The sequence below is a fragment of the Hyaena hyaena genome, unplaced genomic scaffold, assembly GCF_003009895.1.
Source record: "Hyaena hyaena isolate Hyena2069 unplaced genomic scaffold, ASM300989v1 scaffold_589, whole genome shotgun sequence".
NCBI classification, from domain to species: domain Eukaryota; kingdom Metazoa; phylum Chordata; class Mammalia; order Carnivora; family Hyaenidae; genus Hyaena; species Hyaena hyaena.
The window spans coordinates 1,185,307-1,210,752 of record NW_024081220.1 but is presented as its reverse complement, the minus strand read 5'-3'; the positions used below and the strand labels follow the sequence as shown (position 1 = coordinate 1,210,752).

Here is a 25,446-nt window from a genome sequence, read left to right as displayed (position 1 = left end):
ACTGAGCCATTAAGGTGCCCTTGTTCTCTAGTATTTTTGATGATCTGGAAGAACTGGAGGTGAAGGTCCTCTCGTGAAAACTGGGCCTCGCTGTCCAGGGAACATGTAAGTGTTCATATGTAGACATGGTGAGTTCAAAGGCTAAGTATGTCCCTAGAAAGTGGAAGGTGTCTTAGAGGAGTATCAGCAAAGCTTAGGAAGCTGATAGAAGAGTCCACTAAGAACTAGTGGTTGCTATGGAGACAACAGATGTCTGATTGCAGGGTCCAATCTCAGCCTGGAGCTTCTTTCAGGTCATCTCCATCTTCTGGTTGTGGACACCAGGGGGCAGTGTGCTGCCAGGCTGTAGGCCACACCCCCAGGGTCCAGGACAATGTAGGATGAGGGCCAGGGACCTGGACAAGGAGTTCTGTGATGGACTTAGTAGAATAAGTCCCCACTGCCTTTCCCTTCAATCCTGAGCTCCTCAGGGATTAACTCTTTTTGGTCATATCAAGGTTTCTATTCCTAGGCCCTGGGAGTAAACTGAGGCATGGAAAAGAGGAAAAATCAGAGTCTCTACGCTGTCCCCCTTCCTTCTTGCAGGAGTCACAGCAGAGATTCCACCCTTGCCCCTTCCCCCACACCTCCCCAGCTGCTGTCCAAACCGGAAGGGAGTCTCTTCCTGCAGGTTTCCTGGTGTTGGTTTTGGATAAGGACAGGAAAGGCCCAGCCCTGGGAGGAAGCAGTGCAGGGGGTGGCCTTCAAGTAGGGGGAGAGGAATAGTGAGGAGCGGGCAAGTGAACAAAACAGTGCTGCTATCCAGAACTTCCAGCCCTGTGGGTAGAGACCCTTGGATGGGGAGGGGACAGTACCAAAAAAAAAAAAAAAAAAGGTTTTATTTTGAAGATTACAAAACTTGTGCCACCACTGGACTTCCATTTCCAGCAGTCCAAGGGTCTGTGGTGGGGGTGGGAGGGAGAGAAGGAGACAGGGAGGGGAAGAGAGAGACCTGGTGGTGAAAGGGGAAAGGAGTAAGAATAAGGAGTAAGGCTGCTAAGAAGAGCTCATACCACCCTAGGCCTGGGCCTCGCTGTCTTTACTTCTCCACACCACAAGGGTGACGAGGAAGGGGATGAGGCAGATAGGGGCTATGATCATGGCCAGGAGCACATCCTCTGGAGGGTCTGATAAGGTGGGCTGCATCAAGGAGCAGTTGGCAAAGTGGATCTGGTGAGTCTCAAAGATGATCTCTTCTGCCAAGGGATTGGGGAAGCCCAGGCCAAATTCTTCTGCTAAATGCTCCAAGCAATATTGCAGGTCGCTATAAGGCCTGGAGACAAGGGAAGGCTAGAGTGAGTATGCGGTTGGGCCCAGAGAGAGGGATGCCCCGCACTCAAGGCCTGCACACAAAGACCAGGCCCCACCACCCCTGGTCCGAGCTGCCTTGGCACTGCCTCTACCTGCTAATCATGGTCCAGTCGCACCAATCCTTGGGGATAGAGTCCATCTGCTCCTTATAAGATTGCCAGCATAACTGGGTTGTCTTCTTATAGTGCTCCATCTTGTTCTCTGTGGGTACAGATGCTGCACACTGACCACACCCCTGCCCCTCCCTCCAAGCACTCAGGTCCAGATAATTCCATAGTTCCTGTCTTCAGACATGGCGGCCACCAGGAACAGCCTCGCAAAGTTTTCCAAGGAGAGAGTCTCAGCTCAGAAAAATGTTAATGCCTTCCATGTGCACAACACTTCCCAGCCTGATGGGCCATCCCCATACTTTTTTTTCTGGGGTCTTCTAACCCACCTGTGAGGTGAGTCAGCTCAGAGCTGGGTGGGGGGTTTGTGGGATGAGAGGGAGAAAGGCCACAAGGAACCCCAGGAGAGAACAGAAGGGAGTTTAGTGAGATTTCAGTTGGGGTTGGGCCTGCCTCGTGGGAAAGGGACCCTCCCCACTGACATAGCTCTCCTCGTTGCCCTCGGCCACCTTCCCAGAGTCGCGCGGTACACACCTTCTGACTTCAAGCTGCCTTCAGTGGGAAGAAGCTGAGCCAGGGACTCCTGGGGCTTCAGGACAGCTGTGAGCAGAAATGGGGGAGGGAAGGAGGATGGCGGGGATCTAGGCGGTGGAGCCTGGAGGAGGGGTCTGAGACCCTTGGAAGTCAGAGCTACTCTCAGAAGAGAAAGAGGAAAAATCCAGGCTCCCAACGGGTGCCTCGGCGACTGGAAGAGAGGGCTGATATCAGCTCCCTCCCATTCACATCCAGACCCCAAATCCTCTTCGTCCGGGCCAGCCCCCGACCTCCCAAGACCTCTCCGCGGGGCCCCAGGCACCCCAATGTTCCTCCAAGTGGGAAACAGCTCGCGCTGCGCCTACACCGAGGTGGAGCCGGGTACTGCCCGAGGACAGCGCCGTCCCGCCCGCACCCCGGGACCCGTTTCGGCCTCGGAGGTCCAGCCCCCCTCCCCTCCGGGCCTCCCGCGCCTCCCGCCCGGGCCCCGGGGCGCAGCGCTCACCGCCCAGCAAGAGGAGGAGGCGGAGCGCTGCCAGGCGCCCCGCGCGAGTCGCAGGGAGCTGCGGGCCGCCGGCGGCGCGCTCTGCCCGGAGCGAGGCCATCGCGCGGCTAGCAGGCGAGGAGGGGCGGTGGCGCTGAGCCGGGCCCGGGCGGGGGCGCCTATATCCCCGGCCCAAGCCCCAGGAAGCCGCGCCGCTTCCTCGCAGGGGCTGGGACGGCTGCGGCCACGTGGGGGGCGGGGGCGACGCCCGGGGCCGGCGGGCTGGAGGGGGAGTCGCTGCCCCACCCGGGCCTGGCGCCCGCCGCTCCCTCCGGCGGGTCGGCGTTGGCCCACCCTTTCTTCTAGCTCACCCTGCGGGGCTGGACAGCTCCCCTCGTAACCCCAGAACTGGGACGCATTTCCTGGGCTGAGCCTCGTGGCGCCCAAGGACTCGCCCGGGTCCCTGAGCATCCGCTGCCGGAACCCTAGTCGCCCCCTTCTCTTTCGCTGCGCTGGCAAGGAAGGGGGTTAGCGTGCTGCTATCGCGGACCTGCGGAAGAAAGGGGCTAGGAGCTCAGAGGGCCTCTCCACGCCGCAGTATCTAAGGAAGAGGGTTGGGGCTGTGCTGGGCCGTGGGGGAATGGGCGCTGGAGCTTCCCCTTCCCTGGGAACACCCACTGATGTCAACCCGCCTGCCAAAACAGGGGAGAAGGAGATGAGGGAGCCAGCTCTCTAGAGTCAGAAGGCCTGCGGACAGGGGCAGAGGGGAAACCGAAGTCCAAATACCCTCTCTTCCGAGGCACCTCCTGGGGCCTGGATCCACACATCTGATTGGGGGGAAGGGCAAAAGTAAGATTACTTCATTCCCAGGAAGAAGGTGCCATAAACTGGATTGGGGGAGGGGCAAAAATAAAAAATTACTCCATTCCCAGGAAGAAAGTGGCCACAACTCTTCAAGACCAAGGTTGTGAAAAGGGAAGCTTTATTTAGAACCTACTATAGGTGACTGCATTCACAAGGTGGGTACATTATTGTCCCTGTTTTACAGGGAAAGGAGCTAACACTCAGGGAAAAGAGCCCAGAACTTGAGTTCAGAAGCTTTGACTGGTACTTCTGTCTTCCCTCTCCCCAGCCAGATAGCCCAGAATGACCTCAGTTACCTTGAGGATATCGCTTCTTCTCATGTAAGATAAGGACATCATCCTCCTGGATAAACTGTACTGAGGACGAGGTATGTGAAAGGGCATGGCGCTCATTCAGTGGATGTTTCCTTTCCTTCTTTCCTAAGGACTTGCCTAAGGTCACACTGCCAGGAAGCAGCAAGGCTGAGCCTGGGGCCCCAAGGGCCCTGACTTCTGCCACACCACAGCTGTCTCTGGGTCCCGAGCCAGAGCTTCATTAGCCTGAAGCAGCCGAGCAACCCAGGAGCTGGTTTGGCCCTGATGTTCAACTCCAGACACAGCTGTCAGCACTGAACTTTCCTAAATTACTCCCAGACGCTGACCCCTGGACTCAGCTGCTGCTCTTGTCCCAGTTTACTGATTTCTGCCCACCACAAATTATCTTTCATGATATCTCTTCAAATCTTCATCTCAGGGTCTCGGGCTCTTGAATTATGGCCACTAAAAGCCTGTTGCCCTCCTCCATCACTAGGGTCAAGAGGTTGCCTTGGTGTAAGGCATCCAAAAGAAGAAAGGAGGTGGCTCACTTGGCAGGAGCCTGAAAGCCCTCCTGGTGATTGTCATCTTCTGCAATGTGCAGAAAACAGCCACACAGCCTCAGAGCCACTTCAGGCCAGGGACCAAATCCATCCATTTCCTCCCACCCATGACTGCCCTTTTCAAGAAGGAAACATGAGCAAGAGAGAGATTTCTGGATGATAAGATGGGAAGGGGAAGCATGGAGGGACAGAAAACAAAACGAGTCATTTCCACTGGGCTGGGGCCAGAAACACCTGAGCCCACAGCGAATTAGGACTGGGGTTGGGGGGTCAAGATTGAAGTTGACAAAAGCAAATGCTGGGGTAAATAGGGCAGTATGGTATCGTTTGATAAAAAGAAACAAACAAACGAGCATTGGTTGGGATTCTAAAGGCAAGCTCTGCCTCTCTGTTGCTGTGTAATCTTGGGCAGGTCATTTCATATCTCTGAAACTCAACACTTTCATATATAAAATGACCTTAGAATCAAAAGGGAAAATATAGGTGACTCAGTAGAAAATGTTATCTTTGGCCTGGAGCTGGGGTTCAGTTTGCAGCATGATGTGGAGACCTGCAAAGGGGAGTTTGTTGTAGTCATTCCTGAACTTGGGAGTCTAACCTTCCCATTGGAGAATCTGAGAGTTTTCCGGCCTCCTGATTTTCCTCTTCCCACTTGTCCTTACTGGTTGGATATTTGGCTGTTTCATTGGCCCCTGGGGGCATCCTGGTAACTGGGGGGTCTGGTATTGGGGTCCTTTGGGACTAAAAGAGGACCAGAGACCTCACCGTGCCATAGAAGATAGTCCCATGTTCTGCAAGGAGGGGACAGAGAAGGGCTTCATTAGGGACAGAAGCTGGTTCTTTTATGCAAGTCCTATATTCCACCCCTGGGCACCCTCTTCCCTTCCCTTTCAAATCCTACTGCTGCCTTAAAATACATACTTTTTGCTATAAAAATATACTTAAAATTTTAATGTTTATTTATTTTGAAAGAGCGACAGAGAGGAGAGAGAGACCATGAGCAGGGGAGGGGCAGATAGAGGGAGACACAGAATCTGAAGGCTCCAAGCTCTGAGCTGTTAGCACCTGAGTCAAAGTCTTAACACTTAACTGACTGAGCCACCCAGGCGCCCCAAAAATATACTTTTTAATAGCAGGTAATGGACAGGTATATACTCACTGCAAAATATTTAAACACAAAACTTTATATCCTCATTGCTTTCTCACTTCCCTATATATTTTGGATTTAAAGAAAAACATAAATGGGATTTAATATCTCTGTTGTTCGATAACTTTTTTTTTTACTTAATATCATGTTTTGAGCTTCTTTTCACAATAGCATATATAGATGTGCCTCTTTTCTTTTAACTGTAGTATAATATTATCTGCAGTCTTTTTGTCTCATATCCAGTGGAGTCTGGTCTTTGTTTCCTCCACACTTCCTTAGTCCTTTGTCCCTATTCCACGCCCACTCCTACTGCTTGGGAAGAGAGGGATCTAGTTCTGGTCCAGCTGGACGTTAACCTGAGATTTATGGCCCCAAGCTAGATTGACTTTTCCTTGGTAGGGATCCATGTAAATTTCCCTTCTTATTACAGGGGAAGGGACATCCTGTCTGAAACAAGAAGAGAGGTGACTCGATCCTTAAAAGGAGTGCCATTTCTGATCTTTCCCCTTCCCCCTACACACAAACTGAGAACAACATAGTGTAGAGTAAAAAGCACTGGGGGCCTCCTACACAATGAAAGAGCATCCTGGGATCAGCATCTCTACCATGTAGACATTCACATATGCTGGCCTCTTCTCCAGCTGTCTGCAAAATAAAGAGCAGAGCTCAGGAGAGGATGTGTGGGAGACTCAGGGTCAGGGGAGCCAGAAGTCCTGGCTGGGAGGGGCTGATCCTTCCAAGCTGGAGAGAGGAGACAGATTTCTTTCAAGGGCAGGGAGGCAGCAGAGAGAACCAGAAGAGCTGCAGCTGGGGAGACAGCTAGCTATGGGAGGGAAGACAAAGGTGTAGGGGCACAACTCCATCTCTCCACATCTCCTCAGCTCCAGTATGACGGAACACTCAGTGTGAGTGCGGCCATCTCTCAGAGGGAAAATGGTTATTGGAGCAAACTTTGGCTCTCAAGTTAGAAAAAGCAGAGAAAATGGTCAGGCCATATTCCTCATCAACTGCTGGGGACTTAATGTAACCACCAATTGTTGAACAATTACTATGTGATGCATAGTGTGTTCTCTGACACATATGCTGAGTGCTTTGCAAGTATTTCTTAAAACTTACCACCATAACATTAGAATTATCTTGTCTGCGGGTAAAATGGAGACACAGGGATGGTGTGCCCAAGGCCCCAAAGGTAGTAACTGGCAGTCAGGATTTGAACCCAGGACTGCTTGATGCTAAGCTTCATGTCTTAACCACTATGATTTACCACCTCCCTCTCCCTCTACATCTGAATATTGATTTCTTCCTGGGTCTTGAAAATGGGGATTGAAAAGAGGGGAGAAGGATAGAGAGTTTCTTTCAGGGCCAGATAGACCCCTCCAGAAATAAGAAGATCTTGCTTTACCCAACTACATATGCACAACCTCCTCCTCCCTCCCTTCCCTGACCCAGGCTGGACTATGACATCACATGGTGGAGGCTGTTTTTCTGAAAAGAAAAAAAATAATAAAAGAAAACCCAGACCAGATTTACAAGAACGACATTCAGACAGCATGACTGAAGAGGACCATGGCCAAGTGACCGTAGCCCACGCCCAGCAGTGCTGAGAACACTGCTGGTCCCTCGGCACCTGGGGCTGACTCATGGTTGCTGTCAGGACCCACTGCCAGACACCAGGGTTGCTTTCACTCTCCCGCCATTCCTCGGACTGGCCTATGAAGCCATCCGCAGAACTGCTGCTACCCACTCCCAGCACCCCAAGAGTTTAGATGTTTAGATGTTAAATAACGTGGGGATGCCCGCCAGTATGCTTGGTACTTCCTACAAATTGTTTCACTTAAAACTCACGACACGGGGCACCTGGGTGGCTCAGTCGGTTAAGTGTCCGACTCGATCTCAGCTCAGGTCTTGATCTCAGGATTGATTATGAGTTCAAGCCTCACATTGGGCTCCACGCTGGGCATGGAGCCTAATTATAAACAAACAAACAAACAGACAAATAAATAGATAAATAAAGTAAAACTCACAGTTCTATTAAATTAGGTACCATAGCAATCCATTTTACAGATGAGGAAACTGAAGCTCAGAAAGTATTGGCAGATATCGAGGTCTTCTTAATGCTGAAGCCAGAGTACTTAACCTCGCTCCACAATACCTGATGGAAGTCAACTTGTTAACCCGTCTGCTAGAGAGAACCAAACAGAAAGGGATGCAAAAGACCAGCCGGAAGGATAACTAAACAGGATTCCTTGTGGCATGGAGGGCTTTCCTCCCTCAGTACGATCCCTGTTCTGACCATGCTTGCTTCACTTATAGACAGTATCTTTTCACATCCTTTCCCCCAACACCTTAATGCATTGGATAGACATTGAAAAAAATCTCACAACGTTATGAAATAAAACATTTTTGGGGCACCTGGGTGGCTCAGTTGGTTGAGCGACCGGCTCTTGATATCAACTCAGGTCATGATCTCATGGTTCATGAGTTCGAGCCCCATATCAGGCTCTGTGCTGACAGCTGCTCTCTTTGCCTTCCCCCTGCTCACATTCTCTCTCGGTCTCTCTCTCTCAAAAATAAACATTTTAAAAAACAAAAAGGAACCCCATTTTCTAGGTCTTAACATCCAACATATGTTGTGTTGAAAACCTGTCGTATCAGTGATGTGAGCTTAAGCAATACTACAAAAGGCAATATTTTCTTCACCTGTAAAATGGGGATAGTAATAATACCTATAAGTTATAAGATTTAAAGCACTTCGAGCAGTATATGATAATAATGTTATTGCATAATTATAATCAATCACAATATATAATTATAAGAATTATAATATAATCTAATTATAACTATTATAATAATGTTATATAATTATAAGCAATTATTATATAATTATAAGTATATTTAATTATATAATATATATAATAATATAACATTATATAATTATAAAATATAATAATAATTATTATTATTTCTATTACCTTCGTAGTTAAGAGCACACACTTTGGAGTCAAGTAGACTTGAGTTTGGATCCATCTCCATCACTTATTTAGCTGTTTGTGATCCTCTGCAATTACTTAATTCTTCTGGGTGTGTTTTCTTATCTGCAAAATAGGGTTGCCAGTGTATATCTCACTTAGCAGTAAAGATAATGCAGATCAAGTATTTGACCCAATGCCTGGTGATAGTAAACATTTGATAAATGGTAGTCTCTATCATAAGGTGTAACATTTATGGTTATGACAATCGTATTTCCAAGATATTCTAGGATCCCTCCAGTTCTATAATTTTGTTCTTTTCATTACACGGTTCTCTTTTCTTCTTTCTTTCTTTCTTTCTTTCTTTCTTTCTTTCTTTCTTTCTAATGTTTATTTATTTTTGAGAGAGAGAGAGAAGAGAGAGAGGGACACACAGAATCCGAAGCAGGCTCCAGGCTCCGAGCTGCCAGCACCAAGCCCAACGTGGGGCTCAAACTCACAAACTGTGAGATCATGACTTGAGCCGAAATCGGATGCTTAACTGACTAAGCCATCCAGGCACCCCTCATTACACAGTACTCTTTATTTAAACGAATATAGACTTTACAGCCAGATAGAATTCCAGCCCTCCTACTTACCAGCCACGTGGCCATGGCCAGTGTTGTCAATCTCCTTGAGTTTCAATGCCCTTCTCTGTAAAATGGGGATGACAATACCCACTTCTCAGGCATCTCGCAAGGATTACACAAAATAATGTAGGTTCACACCTAGTCCAATGTCTAATGATTATACGAATGTTAAATATATAAATAAATGTGGTCTATGTTTGTTCGTTTATGTACAGTATTGTGGATATAATCTGTAGATGTATGTAATGTACTTTTCTTGCTCCAAAAGTGTATCTGTGGCCTGGTATTCCATCCTAGCTAGTTGGGGTTCAAAGGGCCATAGTATCAGCAGTGTGAGACCCTGCTGATAAGCCAGGGAAGAGAAAGGGGAAGTTACAGAAACAAGAGGAACTCCCCTTTCCTGTCTGGCTAGGATTTTTTTTTTTTTTTTTTTTTTTTGGTCTTTCACATAGGCTGTTCCCTACTGATATGGGGGTCTGTCGAGTGTCCAGCTTTGATTGGCATCTCCGGTACAGAGGGAGTAAGGAGCCCCTTGCCTTTCAGGAACTGTTTTCCTCTAAATTTGCAGAGTCCCAAACACATTTCTCTTTCTGGCACCACTGGTGAGAACAGAAAGCCATGGGAGAGAATCCAGAATCATGATGTCAGAGCTAGAAGATCTCGGAGAAAGGAGGAAGTAGAGTGGCGGGGTTCAGAGCATGGGTTCGGGGGTCAGAATCACTGTACCCAAATCCTGGCCACACCAGCTGGGTAACCTTGGGGGCAAGTTCCAGACTCTCTTTAAGCCTTAGTCTTCTCAGCTATAAAATGAGGATAAGAATATTACTGGCTTCATATGAAATGAAATGACCCACTGTACAGCAGTCAGCCCAATGCCGGGCACATACTGAATGGACAGTATTTGAAGGCTGTCATGTTTTCTCTAGTTCTGCAGTTTTACAGTTGAGGACCCTGATGGCCAGAAAGGAAGCACAGCTCATTAGCTGTCCACCCGATCAGGGCTACTTCCCAGGCAAGGCTGTGCCAAAGGCGTGTCCCGTGAGATCAAGGCCCTGCATTAACTGTGCCAAGGGAGCAAGAACAGGCAGCACCACCCTAGCTGTGGGGTTGGAGCCTTCAGAGTATGTGCAAAGCAAGGCATGCATCCCACCCAAGTAAACCCCAAAAGAGAAAGTCCCTTCCTGCTGGAATTATTTATTTTGTAATTAACAAAGGCTAAGGAGGCCCTTTCTGAATTTTGGCTTGGAGGCTCAGGGTTTAAACTTATAACAGCCACGAACAAGGGTTTATTGTGGGCCTGTTCTTACTTGCTGAATTGAATGCATTATTATGATCCCTATGTAAGCAGGGGTCAGGAGCTAAGTACCTGGGGCGGAAAGCTGGGTTTTTGAGATCAGAGGACAAAGTGTCCAGGAGTGGAGAGGCTTCAAAAATTAAGCCATGTTTCCAGGCTCAGTAATGTCCAGACCTCAACTTGCTTTGGAGCTGCCTTTGCCTCCAAGTGTTCAGGGAGGGGTCTGGCACTTCAGCTGGCCCCACCAAGGCCTGGGCAGCAGCCCCAGTTTCTGGTGACCTTCATGCAGGCTTTTAGGTTGTGCTTTGCTTTGTTTTGTTGTTTGTTTCTCCACAGCAGGGTGGCCTTCCCCTGCTTCTGGGTGGGAACTGGGGAGGGGGGAGGGAGGATAGTTTGCTCCCATCTCCACAGCTGTGTTTACACTTCCCTGTCAGGGGCTGTCTGGGGCCCAAACTTCTCTCGGTCCCCTGTGTCCCCTTGGAGAAACACTGTTTGATCTCCCTGTGGGCTTCACGAGGGAGCGGCATTATGAGCCCAGGGGTCACTGTCCAAAGGGGGCTGGAAGGAGGAAGGGAGAAAAGTTGGGAAGGAGGAGACAATAGTCCAGAAAGCTCTGTTTGAATTCTGGGAAGCATCATCTTCTTCCCTTTCTACCAGTGGCCTGAAGACCAGCAGGGGACAAAAGTACACTTAGAATGTGACAGCCCCAAAAGGAACAGAACGCATGACATGTCATTTCTAATCACTGGATAGAACAAAATCTTGCTTTGTGATGGGGACATGAGTGCACAGAGCAGAACAATCTTCCCCAGGGCTTCACTGGGGCCCGTGGTCAGACATAGCATGTTAAAGCCAATAAGATCATGTTAAAATACACGCAAATTAAAAAGGATTTAAGAAAATGGTCAAGTAAATAATGCTCTTCTTCTCCAGGGAGCAAGCTGGGCTGGTATTAATCAGTAAACTAGTATTGCTGGACTCTCGGCCAAGCCTGGGAGAATGGCTGCCAAGGCAAATCAGGCATCAGGTTTCAGAAATTAAACACATAATTTTATTTTTCCGCAATAAGGAACTTTCAGAAAAAGAACCAGCCCTATTAGACTACTCAGCACACTTTGTCCAGTTTCGTTCGGCCCCAGAGGCCTCCAACTTAAGAGCAAGATGAGCAACTGGAAGCCAGGAGTGACAGAGTTATTCCTTTCTCCTATTAACTGCCTGGGGGTGGGGCTGGGAGGAGTGGGGCAGAGGTGATGGTACTGTTTTTCAAAGGTCCAGTTGCCAACAACTTGCCAACAGTTTTTCTATGAATTTATAGGACAAAGACCTGAAGGGTTGGAAGAGTTGGCCAAACAAACATTGGCCCATAGTGTGTCACGGACTGCGGTCAGCTAAGGAAGACATTGGTCTCAGGAAAAAACTCTCTGCCATCACAATGAGGAGGAACCAATTGACAAATTTCCCCTAAGAACCGCATGCTTAGTTAGTGGTGATGTGGGAAGTTGCTTTCAAAGTCCTCCAGTGATCGACAGTTACTAAAGCCTGGATTAGTCCTGTGTCAGGTATCATGGTGGATATGAAAGAGGTAACAGCATGGGAGTGAGATGAAGTGATGCTGGGAATGCAGCAGGGGGAGACTCAGGAGGCTTAATGAGGAGGCGGAGCTAGATGACTCTGATCTACAACTTTGACGCCAACCTCCTCATCATCCTGCTTCAAAATATCTCTGTAACCGTATTTTGTTTCTCTTGTCACTTGGCTTACTCTCCTAAAGCAGTGCTGTCCACTCCCATGGCATTGGTTACCAGCTGTGAGCTGATGGTTCCCAAATCTCCCCAGTCTCCGTCCAGACATTCAGATCTTCTGAACAACTCTCCTTAGATAATCCCCCTTTTTAAAAAAAAACCTGCTGCCTACCTCTCCCTCTTTTAACTACATTCTTTATTTCAACAATTACTTATGTACCATAATGGTTCTGAAACTTGGTTATACAATGGGATCATTTGGGATTCTCTTACAACTCTTGAAGCCCAGGCCATACCCCAGACCAATTAATCAGACTCTGGAGGTGGGAGGCAGGCACCAGTAGTTACTAAAGCTCCCCAGGTAATGTAAATATGATCCAAGCTTGAGAACCACTGAAGTAGAAGGCAGAAGGCAGGAGGAATGGAAAGGGATATTACTGCAAGTTGCCAATTATGAAGAAGGAATATTTGCTTTGATTTGGTAGTTAATCAGATAGAGGCAAGAGACAAATGGCAAAGCCAAAGTTTTTGATATAAGGAAAAGAACACAAAATCTGGAATGCAGAGACCTAAGTGTAAGACCTGATGGAGAAAATTTTCATCTGTGTAAGGCAGGTCTTTTAAGTTCTTTATGCCAAATAGTCTTGTGTGTAAAACTGAACTCCTCCCTACCTATTTCATAGAGTTATGAAGACTTTATGGGGAAAAAAAAAAAGAGAACATTACAGGCTTTGAGAAAAATTCAAGGTAATGTTATTCTGTCCTTTAAGTTTTATTTTTTTCACTTTATATTTTGAAGTAACCCCAGATTTACAAAAGAGTTGCAAATGGTAGACAGTTCCCATATGTCCATCAGCCAACTTCCTCAAATGTTGAGGAAGTACAATAGCCAAAACCAGGAACTGAGATGATTAAATAATTTTAACTAGTCTACAGACCTTATTCTAACCTCATCAATGATCTCACTAGTGTCCCTCTTCCCCACCAGGATTCAATCCAGGACCACACATTACATTTAAGTGTCCTGTCTCCTCAGTCTCCTCCAACACAGCACAGTTCCTTGCTCTTTGTCTTTCATGACCATCCCATTTTAATTTTTTTTTTATTTTTTATTTTTTTAATGTTTTACTTATTTCTAGGAGAGAGAGAGACAGCGTGAGCAGGGGAGGGTCAGAGAGAGAGGGAGTCACAGACTGAAACAGTCTCCAGGCTCTGAGCCGGCAGTCAGCACAGAGCCCGACGCGGGGCTTGAACCCACGAACCGCGAGATCATGACCTAAGCGAAAGTCGGACGCTTGACTGACTAAGCCACCCAGGCGCCCCATGACCATCCCATTTTTAAAAGATACTGGCCAGTGGGGGCATCTGGGTGGCTCAGTCGGTTAAGCCTTCAACTTCAGTAGAGGTCATGATCTCACCTTTCCTGAGTTCCAGCCCTGCACAGGGCTCTCTGCTGTCAGCACTGAGCTGCTTTGGATCCTCCGTCTCCCTCTCTTTCTCTGCCCCTCCCCCACTCACTCTCTCTCAAAAATAAACATTGAAAACAAAGTAAAACAGAAATGTGCATATATATGTACACACACATATATATATAAGATACTGACAAGTTATCTTGTAGATTGCCCCTTATTTTGGATTTGTCTGATGCTTCCTCATGATGAAATTCAGCTTATGCATTTTTTGGAGAATACTACAGAAGGGATTCTGTGCCCTTCTCATTGCAACATATTGAGGGGTACCTAAGAAGACTATCTGTCATCACTAGTGATGTGAAGTTTGATCACTTGCTTAAGGTGAGATTATCGGCCCGCTTTCTGTCCTGTAAAGTTACTATTCTCTTCCTTTGTAACTAATGGGTATCTTGTGAGAAGACACTTTGATACAAGGCGATTCATTTGAATCTAACTGACTGGGAAAACTTTTCATAGGAATAGGAAAGTCAGCTGTAAATACAGCAAGAAGGATAATTTAGAGCTCACAGAGGGGTGAGGGATCAGTATGAAGGGGTTCGGAGTTGGTTTCAAATGCTTAAGTGAAACGTGGCTCGTGGCCAGCGTTGTGAGGATGGTACAACCGCTGAATAAGGTCTCCAACAAGATATTAGTGGTTCTGGGAGGGTACCCGAGAGCCCTTCCTGTCCCCTGACAGCGCCGCCTTGGAAAACGTCGGGCTCGGGCTGCATCACCTCCGATTAATGAGGTCGGAATATTGGCGCCAAACGACAGACGTGCGAAGAAGGCCCAGGTGGTCGCAACGGCTGGGAGCGAGCGGCGCAGTGCGCAGGCGCCGGAAGGAGGCGCGGGGCGGGGCCGCGGCGCGGGGGCGGGGCCGCGGCGCGCAGGCGTCCTAGCGGCGGGTCCCTGCGGCTCGGGATGGAGGGTGAGTGAGTAAACAAGCCCGGCCCGGGCGGTGGGGCCGGGCCTCGGCACCTCGCCAGGCGAGGCCTGAGGGAGGGAGAGGCGAAGGGGTCAGAGAATTGGGAGGAAGCGGAGGGGCAACTACCTGCCTGGCCGGGGGTGGCGGGGCGCCCCCTTCCTGTCCGAGAGCTGGAGGAAAGGGGACGCCGGGACGAGCGAGCCCCCGGCGAGGACCGCATCTGCGGCCGGGAGGGTGGTGTGTCCGGGAGGAGGAGCGGCGGGGGCGGGCCAGGAGATGGGGACTCCCGTTGGAGGGCGGGGTGGGCTGGTGGGCGGGAGCCCCGGAGCGGAGAGGACGCGCGGGTGGGCGGTGGCACCTGCGGGGGCCCTTAGCGAGGCGGACTCCCCGGGACTTGGGGCTGTGCACGCGAAGGGCTAGACACGGGGGCTCAGCTTATGATGACTTTGGGGGATGTTGAGGAAGGGGGCTGGGACCAGGGGGAAGCGAGTGAGGCTCTTAGGCGTGAAATGAAAGGGGTCTCTCACTTTCGGGGTCCAGCGGGTGCAGAGTGCCTCCTTAGTTTTTGCGCGCTCGGCGCCTCGCACGCCTCGCCCGCTCCCGGCCCGGAGCAGGAGGCTGCTTCTCTCTAAATTTGGTGTCGCGCCAATCCCTGCCCGGCCCAGAACTCTCCTGAGGCTCGAGGGATAGAATGGGAAGGGCCTTGAAGCAAAGTCAAGGTGTCGTATTTGGGCCATGGCTGTTAGGAAATGCAGGGCAAACTTATTTCGGTGAAAAGTGACTACTGAGAAATTGTTCCGGTGGCGGGGAGAGGAAGGGCTGTGAAAGGAGGTTAGTGCCCCCGGCGGAACACGGAGAGTGGGCTTTTGATGGGTGACATGTGACATGTAGGATTGTAAATGGGGTCGCTGGGCGGTGAGCCTAACGATAAGAGGGGTGCCGAGGAAGGAAAGAGCCGAGTTAGACGAGCAACAGGGTGTGTGCGAGGCCGGCGTCAGAAGTGTGGTCTCTTCCTCCACGCTTACTGCAGTGAGGTCTTTGAAGAGAACTCCCACCCCCACTGGTGCTTTTAAGTTCAGGAAATCGGTACTGAAGGAAGTTTCCAGCCTGAGAAGGTGCTAACTCTATCAGAGGTTTCTGTAAGAGCTTGTCTATTTTAAACCTTGGAATCCCCAGGGCTGGGATGGTGTGGCAGTGATAAAAGAAATTACTATCTTACATAGATGAAGGTGTATGTCAGGAGATAAGTACTTTCTCCCCCTTTTAAGCACACTTATAATTGAGAAAAGGACCCTCTGTAAAAATGTAATAATTAAATTTTTTAAAATGTTTATTTATTTTTGAGACAGAGAGAGAGACAGAGCGTGAGCAGGGGAGGAGCAGAGAGAGAGAGAGGGAGACACAGAATCCAAAGCAGGCTCCAGACTCTGAGCTGTCAGCACCCAGCAAAGGGACATGGGGATTGAATTCAGGATGTACGAGACCATGACCTGAGCGGAAGTCAGATGCTTAACCACTGATCCACCCAGGCGCCCCTGTAAAAATGTAATAATACTTTTAGGATGAGTGTGTGTCACGGCCAGTGTGAGTTAACTCTCCCAGGCAGGGATGTTTGTCTGTTTTGTTCACTGATGTACCCTAAGCACCTAAAACAGTGCAGGCAAGTGTAGGTGCTCAGTACGTATTTTTTTTTTTTTAGTGTTTTATTTCTTTCTGAGAGAGAGAGAGAGAGAGAGAGACAGCGTGAGGAGGGGAGGGTCAGAGAGAGAGGGAGACACAGAATCTGAAACAGGCTCCAGGCTCTGAGCTGGCTGTCAGCACAGAGCCCAGCACGGGGCTCGAACCCATGAATTATGAGATCATGACCTGAGCCGAAGTCAGATGCCCAACCCAGGCACCCCATATTTTGTGGAATAATTAAACAGTGGGCAGATCTCTGGAACCTGGAGTCCAGTCCTTTAGATCTTACTCTTGCTACTAACTGGCAGAGTACTTGTAAGCCAGTCAGGGAGCTTGAGGCTAAGGCACAGCTTTAAAATTCCCTGAGTTGGTGGGGCACCTGGGTGGCTCAGTCTGTTAAGCCTCTGACTTTGGCTCAGGTCATGATCTCTTGGTTTGTGGGTTCGAGCCCCGCATCGGGCTCAATGCTGACAGCTAGCTCCAGAGCCTGGAGCCTGCTTCAGATCCTGTATCTCTCTCTCTGACCCTCCCCTGCTCATGCTGCCTCTCTCTCTCAGGAGTAAATAAAACATTAAAAAATAAAATTCCCTGAGGTGGAAATGACCTCTTCTATGGTGTTACTTTAATTCTCTTTGAAACAGCAATAGAATAAGGAACCTAGGATTTTAAAAAAATGAAATCTTACTCCCAAGAAGCCTTTTTTGAGAAGGGAAAAAAGTGAGAAAATGTAGTCAGACTTGTTTCTCTTACACTTAACTTGCCTTTGAATTAGCATGTCCTTTAAAAATGGTTTAAAATAATCCATTTTGTCTATTTAATTCTTCATATCAGAAATTTAGTGTCCTATGTCCTGTGGGTAACAGTTCCTGCCCTTGCTTTGTGCCTTGGAACAATGGAACAATTCATTTCATTTAGTTAAGTATATCTTAAGTTTCTGCTTGTTGACTAGCAACTCCCCCAAAAATGTGTGAGACAGCAACACTAAAAACACATTAAATTTTCTGCATAGGGTAGTTAAACTAAAGAGAAAAGAGGGGAAAACGTGTGGAGAAAGGTGAAGAGAAGGATTAGGATTGAGGGGGAAGGTTTAAAAAGGAAAAACTGCTCTTAGGGAATACCTCCATTCCAGAAAGTCCCTAGCTTTCTTTTCTTCTCTCTCTTTTTTTAATTAACTAATTTTAAAAATTTGTCCAAAATGAATATTGGCCTCCTTCCTATCTCTTTACTCCGTCAGCCTGTCAGGTAGGACCCCAGTGCTCCAAACCTTAAAGTCGTGAATTACTGCTTGGGTAGTTGGGGTTTAGTGCCTCCGGTGTGTTGTGTCCTCTGATATACTTGCCCTAATACTTGGATTGGGAATGGAGTAACTGAAAAGTCTTTTGATTGAATGATAATGAGCAATCACTAAAGATTAGGTTTTGTGCTAGCGTAGTAGAGAATCAGCCAAGATAGGCTCTAGCCTGTTAGGAAATTGCTTTAACTCTTCTAGGTCAGCATTATACTTTATAGGAGCCAGCATTTTCCCATGGGTCTCATAAAAACGAACCCTGCTTTAATTTTTATCACCATTGTTTCTAGTGTAAGTGACCTGATTCTCTCTCTCTTTTTTTTTTTTAATGTTTTATTTATTTCTAGGAGAGAGAGAGAGAGAGACAGTGTGAGCAGGGGAGGGTCAGAGAGAGAGGGAGTCACAGACTGAAACAGGCTCCAGGCTCTGAGCTGGCAGTCAGCACAGAGCCCGACGCGGGGCTTGAACCCACGAACCGCGAGATCATGACCTAAGCGAAAGTCGGACGCTTAACCGACTAAGCCACCCAGGCGCCCCGTGACCTGATTCTCTTAATCAAGCAATGCTAGAAAATATTAATGCTATAATTTTATTTTTTAATAAGAATTCAGGGTCATAGCCTTCTCTTTTAAGTGAGGTTCTTTCTACATATATAGTGCCCAGAAGCTCAAACTAATAACAAATGTAAATACCTTGGACAAGTGGGAGGGTATAAATTAAAGATGGCCTTTAAAATCCTAATTGAAGGATCTATTAGGCTGTGTACTTAGCCAGAGAGTTTATTTTAATGGAATGTTGATGACATTGGTGATCACGGAATGATTCAGTCATGTGTTACTAGAGCTCTTCTCAGAGACAGTTTACCCCTATTGTTTGTATTTCAATTCCACCATGAACTAAAAAGGAAAGAATGAGATGGAAAATTAAAAAATCTATAGTGCCATCTGCCTCTGAACACTTACTTAGCCTGCTGTTTATAATAAAATTATTTATTGTAAAAGAAAGTAGTAAAGACATTGAACTTGCTCCAAAGAGAAGCTGTTTCTGCAAATGGACCCCTTTATGTGGATGAAAGAACTTTATAGTTTGGAACTTTTATGTTCTGATCTCAATCTCTCTAAATTTAAGAACATGTCAATAAAGTTTTCCCATTTCCAGCTAGTGACAGACTGCATTCTAGTTTTAGCCTTTGAAACAAATTGTGACCCAATTTTATGGGGAAAGATTTCCAAGTTTGTATAGTTTTCTTTTTTGTGGAGATTCGATATATAAATAAGGTAGTTCTTATTTCCAATTATCAACCTTAAAAAAATAAACTTGGGGGACCTGGGTGGCTCAGTCGATAAAGCGTCCGACTTCTGCTCAGGTCATGATCTCACAGTTTGTGGGTTTGAGCCCCGTGTCAGGCTCTGTGCTGTCAGTTCATAGCCTGGAGCCTGCTTCAATTCTGTATCTCCCTCTCTCTCTGACCCTCCCCTGCTCATGCTGTCTCTCTCTCTCTCTCTCTCTCTCTCAGAAATAAATAAAACATAGAGGTGCCTGGGTGGCTCAGTCAGTTAAGTGTCCGACTTCAGCTCAGGTCATGATCTCACGATTCGTGGGTTCGAGCCCCGGGTTGGGCTCTGTGCTGATGGCTAGCTCAGAGCCTGAAACGTGTTTCAGATTTTGTGTCTCCCTCTCTCTCTGACCCTCTCCTGCTCACACTGTCTCTCTCGGATATAAAAAAAATAAAAATTAAAAAAAATAAATAAAACAAAAAATGATAATAAAATTAATTTTTAGAACAGTTTTAAATTTATTATATATATGTATATATATATATATAAAATACAAGGAGTTGCCATAAATTCCATATCCAGTTCCTTTATTATTAACATCTTATATTAGCATACATGTAACCTCTTTTTTTTACAGTTAATGAACCAGTATTGATCATCCCACTGTTGTTATTCATTGTGAAGTCACTCAAAGTTTTTTTTTAACTTTTTTTTATTGTTTATTTATTGTTGAGAGAGAGACACACAGCGTATGAGCGGGGGAGGGGCAGAGAGACAGGGAGACAGAATGTGAATGAAGCAGGCTCCAGGCTCTGAGCTGTCAGCACAGAGCCCCATGTGGGACTAGAACTTACAAGCTGTGAGATCAGGACCTGAGCTGAAGTCTGATGCCTAATCAACTGAGCCTCCCAGGTGCCCCACTCAAAGTTTTTTTTAAAAGGTAGAATTACCTGCTGATTTTTAATAATAAAAGTCTCTAGAAAATTACTGGATTGATACATCATCAAGACTTATTTTTTTCTTTAATCAGCTTTACTGAGGTAGAAATTTACATATGATAAATTCACATTTTATATATACAGTTCAGGGAGTTTTCATAAAAGTGCATAGTCCTATGGCCAACACCACAGCCATGGTATAAAATATTTTCATCATCCCCAAAATGTTCCTTTATGCTTCTTTCCATTTATTTTATTTTTGTTTTTTAAAGATATTTTATTTTTAAGGAATCTGTACACCCAATGTGGGTCTTGAGGTTACAACCCTGAGATCCAGGGGTCCTACCAACCAAGCCAGCCAGGCGCCCCATGCTTCTTTCCATTTAATCCTTTTCTCCAACCCCAGCCTCTGGCAACCACTAATCTGCTTTCTGTCACTATAGACTTGCCATTCATAGAATCATTCTAGTAGAACATATTATACATAGGTTTTTGTACTTGGTTTCTTTCACTTAACGTAATGCTTTTGAGATATGTTGTGCGTGTGTAGGAATGAGGAACTCCTCATTCCCTTTTATTGCTGAGTAGTATTCCGTCCTATGGACAAACTGTCAATGTGTATCCGTTTGGCACTCCACAGATATTTATGTTGTTTCTACTTATTGGTTACTAAGAATAAAGGTGCTATGAACATTTGTGTAGAGGTCTTTGTGGGGACATATGTTTCCATTTCTTTTGGATAAATAATAGAAACTGTATGCTAGGTTGTGTGGTAAGTATATATTTAACTTAAAAAAACAATTAGCAAACTGTTTTCCTAAGTGGCTCTACATTTTGCACTTCCAACCAGCAGCGTATAAGGATTCCAGTTATTCCACAGCCTCACCTCACTAACAGTTGGTATTATCAGTATTTTTGATTTTAGACCTGCTAATGGGTGTATAGTAATCCATCACTTTGATTTTAATTTGCACTTCCCTAATGACTAATATTGATACTGAGTATCTTTTTGTGTGCTTATTTGCCATTCCAGTACCTTTTTTGGAAGTATCTGTTCAAATCTTTTGCCCATTTTTGATTGGGCTATCTTACCGAGTTGTAGAGGAGTTATTTATATAAAGACTTACTCTTAAATTTGTAGATCAAAGCAGCATATGTTTATTTATTTATTTGTTTGTTTGTTTTTGAGAGAGACAGACAGAGAGGGAGTCACAGAATCCGAAGCAGGCTCTAGGCTCTGAACTGTCAGCACAGGGTCTGATGCGGGCCTCGAACTCATGAACCATGAGATCATGACCTGAGCTAAAGTTGTACACTTAACCAACTGAGCCGCCCAGGCATCCCAGCATATGTTTATTTTCAACATATAAGTGAATATAATGAAAAGCTCTTAAGGACCAGCCTCGTACTCAACTGGAATATAAATGACTGTTCTGCATGTGTCAGTAACTAAAGAATCAATCTAGTAGAAATATAAAGTAGTTTTTGTGTGCCACCCCGTTTGCCCAAGATGAACGAACCCATTTATCCAAATATATTCTAGTGAATGTTGAGTTTTTGTTTATTTGCTTTTTAAATTAAAAAAAAAAAATCTTTGAAGCGGTAGTTGTTGGTCAGCATTCTGCTGCTATGAAAACCCATCTTATGGCTATGTTTCAGGTGTTTATTTCAATCATACCTATCTATTCCAAACAGTTTGTCTCGTCTTCCTTCTGCACCCTGTGGGGGCTGACTAACTGCCAAATAAACTTCTAGAGGCTTTGAAGATCCATTAAAAAGCTGGGAAAAGTAAATATTAGCTCATAGTCACATGAGACTCAAATATCACATTAATTGTAAAAAGGAGGGAGTGTGGCTTATTTTACATTGTGATTGGTTAAAAGTCAATGGCGTTTTCATGTATATATGTATACTTTTCTGGCCAAATAAAGCACTTACATAAAATTAGAAATAGTGCCATTAATTATTGGACTATGTGTCCTGTCTTCTCTCTTGACAGACTGTAAATCACATTTCAATTATAATTCCTGTCTTTTAAAAAATTTTTGATGTTTATTTTTGAGAGGGAGAGAGAGAGACAGAGTGTGAATGAGGAAGGGGTAGAGAGAAAGGGAACAGGCTCCAGGCTGATCTGTCAACACAGAGCCTGATGTGGAGCTTGAACTCACGGACTGCGAGGTCATGACCTGAGCCAAAGTCAGATGTCCAACGAACTGAGCCACCCAGGCCCTCCACAATTATAATTCCTTTCTTTAACAACAACAACAAAAAAGATATTTTTCTGTGGCCGTCTCTAAAATCTACACACACACACACACACACACACACCCCTTAGCAGCTGTGGATTTTATTCTTTTTCCATTATTTGATCCCCAGGGTTTTTTTTTTAAACATTTAAATTTTTTTGTATTTTGAGGGACAGAGAGACAGAGAGAGAGTCTGTGCTGTCAGCACAGATCCTGATGTGGGGCTTGAAACCATGAACCATGAGATCATGACCTGAGCCAAAATCAGTATTTGGACACTTAAACCAGGGGGCCCCTTGATCCTCAGTTTTATTTTATATTTTTTAAAATTTTTAAATGTTTTATTTATTTCTGGAGAGAGGGAGAGAAAGACAGCATGAGCAGGGGAGGATCAGAGAGAGAGGGAGATACAGAATCCAAAACAGGCTCCAGGCCCTGAGCTGGCTGTCAGCACAGAGCCCGATGTGGGGCTCGAACCCACGAACCATGAGATCATGACCTGAGCCAAAGTCAGAGGCTTAACCTACTGAGCCACCCAGGCACCCCTGATCCCCAGTTTTAAATGGACACAACAACCTGCCATAAGCTTACTATTTCAAAAAGGAAAATGAGCTCCCCCAGAAAATGTCAGAAAGATTGCAGTTCAAAACCACTTTTTAGGAGGTTATGAAGTGTGACTGAATTAAGATCTATAACATTTGGGTGTCAGTAAGGCTAACCTGAGGTTTCTGAGGGAGGCAGTTGTGTCCTGGATTTGAATCATTTTTTCATTTTCTGGAACAGACTATCATGCTTGTTCAAGGCAGAAATTATATGAGCAATGCACTCAACATTAATGTGAGTGTGCTGTATGTTCTTAAATAGTTTTCATCATTCAAAAAAAAAAAAGTCTCTCTTTTGGCCCCATTCCATGAGGAATGAGAAGTATTTAAAAAGATGTTGGAGGAAGAGAGACAGTGCAATTTGTGGGAAAGAAATTCAGGTCTACATAATTTTTTCTCTTTTTTATAACTCAGCATCTTAGCAGCCTGGGACTCAGATTCTTAGATTATGCTGTTGTTTCATTCCCTTCCCCCAGAGAGATAATAGTTAACTCACAAGGAATTCTGTTTTTAAGAGCTTGAATCACTTAATTGAGTTAATAGTAAACCCTGCGAGTCTGCCTGTTTCTTTGCTATTCCTTCTGTTCTTTATGTATCCTCTAAATTTATTAAATTTAACATCACAGTATGCCAATCCATTTGATTCTTCAAATGAAACAATCAGGTGCAGTCTCTTAAAGTCCACATGCATGAGATGTTATAATCATGTCTGATTGTGACAAATGTGAGACAGAGGGTTAAAATTTGCTGTTTTCTTGTCAGTGCTGTCATTTCTCAAGGGGGAAAACGGGTAATTTTAAAATGCCTCTTTAGAAGAAGTATGTTCTTTGGGCACCTGGGTGGCTCAGTTGGTTAAGTGTCCGACTTCGACTCAGGTCATGATCTTGCGGTTCACGCATTTGGAGCCTGCTTCAGATTCTGTGTCTCCCTCTCTCTCTGCCCCTTGTACTCTGTCTCTTTCTCTCTCAAAAATGAATAAAATTAAAACAATTAAAAAAAAAAGAAATATGTTCTTACACCCCAAAGAAATTTTTTTTCATAAAATTTAAAAAAACAAGACCTGAAACCTTAGTTTTTATTTCAAATATTGGTTCTTCATAGCCCCTTGTAATGTTTTCATTAACTTAAATGCTAGGTGAAATGAGTAGAACTAGTTGTCTAGGAAACCCCCGTAGTTAGAATAGAGTGAAATATAACCTTATAGATGTTACTAAATTTTCACATGGACTTAGTATTTGTTCTTTCTCTGAAACAATTGATGAGTCTGCTGGCTGAGCCTAGAAATTAGTTCAGAAAAAGCAGAAGCAGTGAACTGGATTGTGCAGTTGTGAGAATAAATTTGCACACATGTCTGGAAGACTGGAATTTAATAATAAAGAGCAAATGGCATCCAGTATGACCGGGGCCTGACTTCCCTGCAGAAATAGGTGTTGCAGAAACCCTGAAGCCTTCATAGTTCTGGGTGAGCATCCTATGTAGGGTATCAGGGTCTAAATATGCTCCATTGACTTAAAACCACTGTCTGTTCTCTTTTGAAAAGCTCAACATTCATTTTGCCTTAGTGACTTGCCATCCCTCTGAAGACCAGAAGGCACGTTATAAAACCAGACACTTCCGCTTGCATTCTATGAGGTGGGTAGAGTATGTTACAGTAAGTACTTCCTTAGATCTTTGAACCTTAATTCAAACCCCCCCCCTCCACTCAATAAGAAAGTGATTAGCATTGTTCTATTTCTGTGTGTCTTGCTGTTGGCTTGGAGATGATATTATGCAATTGTTCTGTCTATCCTACCTTTATTGCTAGGCATGTGGTGGGTTGAGACGGTTTGACAGGTACAGTTTTGTAGTGTGGGTGGATCTCCCTGAAGCTCTTTGGTATTGGTTCTTGCAGAACATTTCTCTTAGACAAGGTATTGAGTAGGCTTCCAAATTACCAAGGAATACGCATCCCCACAGACCCGTGAGAGAACTTCCTGAGTACTGAATTAAAAACAAGGTGCCACAGGAGGACAGAGGCTGAGCTTTTTGGTGATCAGAACAGGAACTTCTGGTTGAAACCTTTTTTTATTTTTAATTGAAACCTTTTGTTGAGCTCACAGATTGGGTTCTTTAAACTGTGTTTTTATGAATAATCCCGTGGGAAGGGAAGCAAGACTGACCATGTTGATTTGAGTTTGAGGCATTCTTCATTTCCAGGCAGTAAGATGCTATTTCTCATCTCTGACTCTTCTTGGATTACAGCAAAATGGATATGCCAAACCCCCCAACGTCCAAATGTATCACTTACTGGAAAAGAAAAGTTAAATCTGAATACATGCGACTCCGACAACTGAAACGGCTTCAGGCAAATATGGGCGCGAAGGTAAAAACCAGCTTCTGCGTGACGGGTTATCTATTTTATATGTGCTGCCGAAGTGAGCACCAGGTTATCTATTTTAATATACTGATCTGATGTGGAAGGCTGGGCTTTTTAATTTTTTTAAATGTTTTTTTTTGAAAGAGACAGAGGTGAGTGGGGAGGGGCAGAGAGAGGGGAGACACAGAATCCAAAACAGGCTCCAGGTTCTACGCTGTTAGCGCAGAGTCCAACTCGGGGCTTGAACTCACGAACTGTGAGATCATGACCTAAGCCGAAGTCCAATGCTTAACCGACTGAACCACCCAGGCTCCCCAGGCTGGGCTTTTAAAAACTCTTCTATTGAAATCCTAACCATTGTTCCTTTGGGTTTTCTAGGCTCTGTATGTAGCAAATTTTGCAAAAGTTCAGGAAAAAACCCAGATCCTCAATGAAGAATGGAAGAAGCTTCGTGTCCAACCTGTGCAGTTGATGAAGCCTGTGAGCGGGCATCCTTTTCTCAAAAAGGTACTTCCAGGTGTCTAAGCTCAGCTTCTTTGTTTCCTTGGACTTGAGTTTGTTTGTTTGTTTGTTTTCTGTATTTGTGACTTATTAGAAAATAAGTAAGGATAATGGATACAGTTATACTATAGTCAACTATGAATAACTGGGATGGTAAATCTGAATTTAAAGAATAGCTTATTCACCTATTACTCTCTGCAGTTGAT

The 25,446-nt window shown here is 45.5% G+C and overlaps 2 protein-coding genes across 8 annotated transcripts in view; one reads left to right on the top strand and one right to left on the bottom strand.

Annotated features, from left to right (window-relative positions):
• Positions 1-858: 858 nt before the first annotated feature.
• On the bottom strand, positions 859-2,693 carry RAMP2 (receptor activity modifying protein 2). The gene is made up of 4 exons (XM_039256827.1): positions 2,497-2,693; positions 1,992-2,057; positions 1,443-1,551; positions 859-1,312 (listed from the first exon to the last, which is right to left on the bottom strand). The coding sequence occupies exons 1-4, from the start codon at positions 2,594-2,596 to the stop codon at positions 1,057-1,059; spliced, it is 531 nt and encodes a 176-aa protein (XP_039112758.1). The 5' UTR covers positions 2,597-2,693; the 3' UTR covers positions 859-1,056.
• Positions 1,701-25,446, top strand: part of EZH1 (enhancer of zeste 1 polycomb repressive complex 2 subunit) — a 44,297-nt gene continuing 20,551 nt past the window's right edge. For 2 of the 7 annotated variants that reach the window (XM_039256826.1, XM_039256820.1), the window contains exons 1-5: positions 3,095-3,494; positions 3,608-3,706; positions 23,924-24,015; positions 24,625-24,745; positions 25,118-25,246. In XM_039256826.1, coding sequence (XP_039112757.1) covers positions 24,011-24,015; positions 24,625-24,745; positions 25,118-25,246 — 255 coding nt within the window. In that variant the 5' untranslated portion in view covers positions 3,095-3,494; positions 3,608-3,706; positions 23,924-24,010. Of the gene's footprint in view, positions 1,794-3,094; positions 3,495-3,607; positions 3,707-14,333; positions 14,356-15,112; positions 15,184-23,923; positions 24,016-24,624; positions 24,746-25,117; positions 25,247-25,446 lie in introns of those variants that run through there. The other 5 variants (XM_039256821.1, XM_039256823.1, XM_039256822.1 and 2 more) reach the window with 5 other exon arrangements.

What these genes read in the sequence shown, in the direction of transcription:
- RAMP2 (XM_039256827.1), bottom strand. Translation starts at nt 2,596, where the DNA reads ATGGCCTCGCTCCGGGCAGAGCGCGCCGCCGGCGGCCCGCAGCTCCCT. An exon ending in AGGCAGCTTGAAGTCAGAAG is followed by an intron (nt 1,552 to 1,991) that starts GTGTGTACCGCG and finishes CTGTACCCACAG; the next exon opens with AGAACAAGATGGAGCACTAT. An exon ending in GACTGGACCATGATTAGCAG is followed by an intron (nt 1,313 to 1,442) that starts GTAGAGGCAGTG and finishes CCTTGTCTCCAG; the next exon opens with GCCTTATAGCGACCTGCAAT.